The sequence below is a fragment of the Limulus polyphemus genome, unplaced genomic scaffold (genome assembly GCF_000517525.1).
Source record: "Limulus polyphemus unplaced genomic scaffold, Limulus_polyphemus-2.1.2 Scaffold8510, whole genome shotgun sequence".
Taxonomy (NCBI): domain Eukaryota; kingdom Metazoa; phylum Arthropoda; class Merostomata; order Xiphosura; family Limulidae; genus Limulus; species Limulus polyphemus.
In genome coordinates, this window is record NW_013674120.1 from 27,326 (window position 1) to 30,751 (window position 3,426).

General features: G+C 36.5%; 1 protein-coding gene across 1 annotated transcript in view; it reads right to left on the bottom strand.

Annotated features, from left to right (window-relative positions):
* The window catches only part of LOC106475391 (dihydroxyacetone phosphate acyltransferase-like), a gene marked incomplete at both ends in the record, with an annotated part of 29,058 nt that extends 25,704 nt beyond the window's left edge, over positions 1 to 3,354 (bottom strand). The window contains one exon of the mRNA XM_013936074.1: positions 3,066 to 3,354. Within this exon, the coding sequence (XP_013791528.1) occupies positions 3,066 to 3,354 (289 nt within the window). The remainder of the gene's footprint in view (positions 1 to 3,065) is intronic.
* Positions 3,355 to 3,426: the final 72 nt, after the last annotated feature.

Below are 3,426 nucleotides of genomic sequence, written 5' to 3' on the forward strand. Positions count from 1 at the left end.
AACTAAAGCATTTTCTAAAACAAATGAAGTATTCCAACCAAAGATCAGATGTAGTGTCGGTGTTTGAAAGTTTTCACTTGTAAAGAGAGGAATCTTCAAGCTGCTTGCCAATAGTTTTTTTTAATTGTATCTTTATTGTGTATATAATGATCAAATTTCCAACCTTAAAAAAAGAAGAAAAAAAAAAGCGTTATTATCACCTCTCAGCTCGACACACATGCTTTCTTCGAATGTGTTTCAAATCTCAGCACTTATACTGTGCCACTTTTGACATTTGTCTAAAATCGTGAAATATAAGCTTTTATTGTCGGTAAACATGTATACACTCTCCTGTTAGTTACAGGTGCAATGGGCAGTCGGTTACGAAAGTTTCCCACCTTCATGATTCTTGTTTTTTAATCATTTGCTTCCTTCTCAAAAACCCAAAATATCTAGTTTTTCTCAATCAAAACAATCCAACCAATTGGCAGTTACATTTGTTGAGCCACAACTATTTTTAAGGTAACTTCTTGGAATTATGCATATTCATAAATAACAGTACTGTTAAATGATTAAATGGAATAACTAACCTATCGGACAGCTATGGAACAACACATGTCACTATAAGATGAAAGCGGTAAATGGTCCCTTCCTGCCCTCCTTCCTTTCCGAACGTTCCACTGACTGCCTCCCATCTGATTTGCTAGCCCACCTACAGATCGATATCTCTGCCGACTCTCCATTGCCACACAAGGTTGATACGTATCCCTCCTCTAACTTCTTCGTCTGTGACCACTTCACCAGCAAAGACAAAGACTCGAACCAAGATAGAACCACACCCTGATAACTAAAATCCTTCAACTACCTCCTACCCAGGAAAAAAACTCCTACTCCACTAGCCAACCAATAACAACTCCCACACCTATCACTCCCTTCTTCTTCATGCTGCCTCAATATCACTCTAGTTTAACCGGTCACTGGTCAGGTAGGTTATTCCGTGCCTGATCAGTGAAAGGGGATTTTCTCAGGGTACTCCTGTTTCCCTCCCACAGCCAAGTCTAGACATTGGATTTTTAGATCCCCACCACCCTAAAGGACCATAATTCTGATAATAGCCATTGTTTTCAAGTAAAACCAACCCACAAACAATATAAACCTATAATTTTCCACAACAAATGGAGTCAAGAGAACCAACTGCTTCTGAATGCCCCCAGTTGTCTCCCGAAGTTTCCCTGGGAGAATTTAAATCAAAAGACCTGCCACAAAAAACAAAAGTATATACATATAGTTACAAAAGGAAAACTTGCACAGTTTCAACATGTTTACTTCTACAGAATAACCAGGGCTCATGCTTAACTTTTTTGTTTAGGGATCCAGCCGGGTTATCAGAAAAATCACTGAATGAAATAACAGATGTTATGTAAATTGAAAGAAAAACTAAAGATATCAACATATCTCAACTTACTTTGTTGTGAACTCGTATTTCATGAAAAAAACAGAAGTCAAACTATTTCATTTTTTTCAGACAACTTCAATGATTTTTTGTTTCATATATGATCTTTAATTTCGGTCTAAAGAATGGCATAACTTTTTGTTCCCCTTTAAAGAAGTGTCCTTTAATAATCAAAATAAATAATGAAAAAAAATCTTTGCATCAGTATCAGTGTAATCTATTCTTGTTCCCATATAACCCATTACCATCTAGCTGACACATTTGTCAATAAAAGGTCAAACACTTTTCATGGAAAGATGAAAAAATCATACAATTTACATTACCATTAACTTTATAACAATCAGTTGTTTCATATCCTGAAACATCTGATCATTAGTCGTTCATAAATTTGAATTTGTAATAAGCAAAATCCTCAAATTAGCAACATCTGTAAAACAGGTCTAAAATGGCTTATATTGTGATGAGTTAAACATAAGTTAGTGTCCTTTCCTAAACAAATTAAATAATGAAAGGAAATCTAGTATGCATCAGTGTCAGTATCTGACGATGTCCGAACATCCATTTCTTAGATTCTTCCTTCATCCCCTTGTTCGTCATTCTCCTGCATCCGCTTCTTAATCTGGACCCTGCTAGCATTTGGTCTCCTTATATGAAGTAATCCTGAGTTCCAAAGATGGATAGCTGTTATGGGATCAAAGTCACTTATTGAAGGTGAGTGGAGTATGACCAGAAGTTGATCAGTGATCCTGTCAGCTTCCAGACAAGATCTCAAATTGGTCTTCATCATCTTCATCTTGCTGAATCCTCTTTCTGCCTCAGCAGAGCTGGCTGGTAAAGAGAGTAGTAGTCCAAAGATATTAGGTAGCTCATCCTTAACCCCAGGGATGGTAGCAGCCCATGGCTAGCCTGTCTTACTATGTCTGGTGAAGTTAAGTAATGAAACAGATGTGGAAAATATATCACAGACGATCATAATAATTGTATTATTATTCCTGTCATTTTGTGTTTATTTAATATTGATGATTTCATACTATGCAGTGTTTTACCGATAATTGGTTCAGCAGTCGGTATCAGTAGAATTTCTCGATCTTCCGTGATCGGGAAATCGACTGCCAAGAAATTATAAATAATACCCCCGCCCCCCCAGACCACTTTATTCACAACAACAATCTTCTGATTTGGGAGTATGCTCACAATCATGACCCTGTACTTTTCCATTTTATTTCCATACAAGATATGAAACATTTTTCACCATAGAATAAAATATCAGTTAAAACAATCTCTTTCTGTTTCTCATTTATTTAAATAAGTTGATACACCGAACGAAATAAAGGTTAAAAAATAATGCTCCACACATCCATTTCTGCACATTAGTAAACGTTTGATAACAGTATCCTATGCACAGAGCTAATACACAATGTGTGCTTGCCGAAGATCTATGCGGACTTTTCCCGCAAAGTTCTCAGGGTGATATGCCATGTGGCTTCCTGTTAATACCACACTGTGTATTAGCTCGTTGTTTGGGGAGGTTGCCAAAGAGCACCTGACAACAGATCGATTGGAAATTTGGAATGTCCCATTGCTTTCCAATAGGGGGTTTTGTCAGTTGTGTGAATTTTTTCAACATGTTTACTTCTACAGAATAACTGCTGACTTTACAGTGTGCAAGTTTTCCTGTAAAGTCAGCAGTTATTCTGTAGAAGTAAACATGTTGAAACTGTGCAAGTTCTTCTGTAAAATCAGCAGTTATTCTGTAGAAGTAAACATGTTGAAACTGTGCAAGTTCTTCTGTAAAGTCAGCAGTTATTCTATAGAAGTAAACATGTTGAAAATGTGCAAGTTTTCCTGTAAAGTCAGCAGTTATTCTGTAGAAGTAAACATGTTGAAACTGTGCAAGTTTTCCTGTAAAGTCAGCAGTTATTCTGTAGAAGTAAACATGTTGAAACTGTGCAAGTTTTCCTGTAAAGTCAGCAGTTATTCTGTAGAAGTAAACA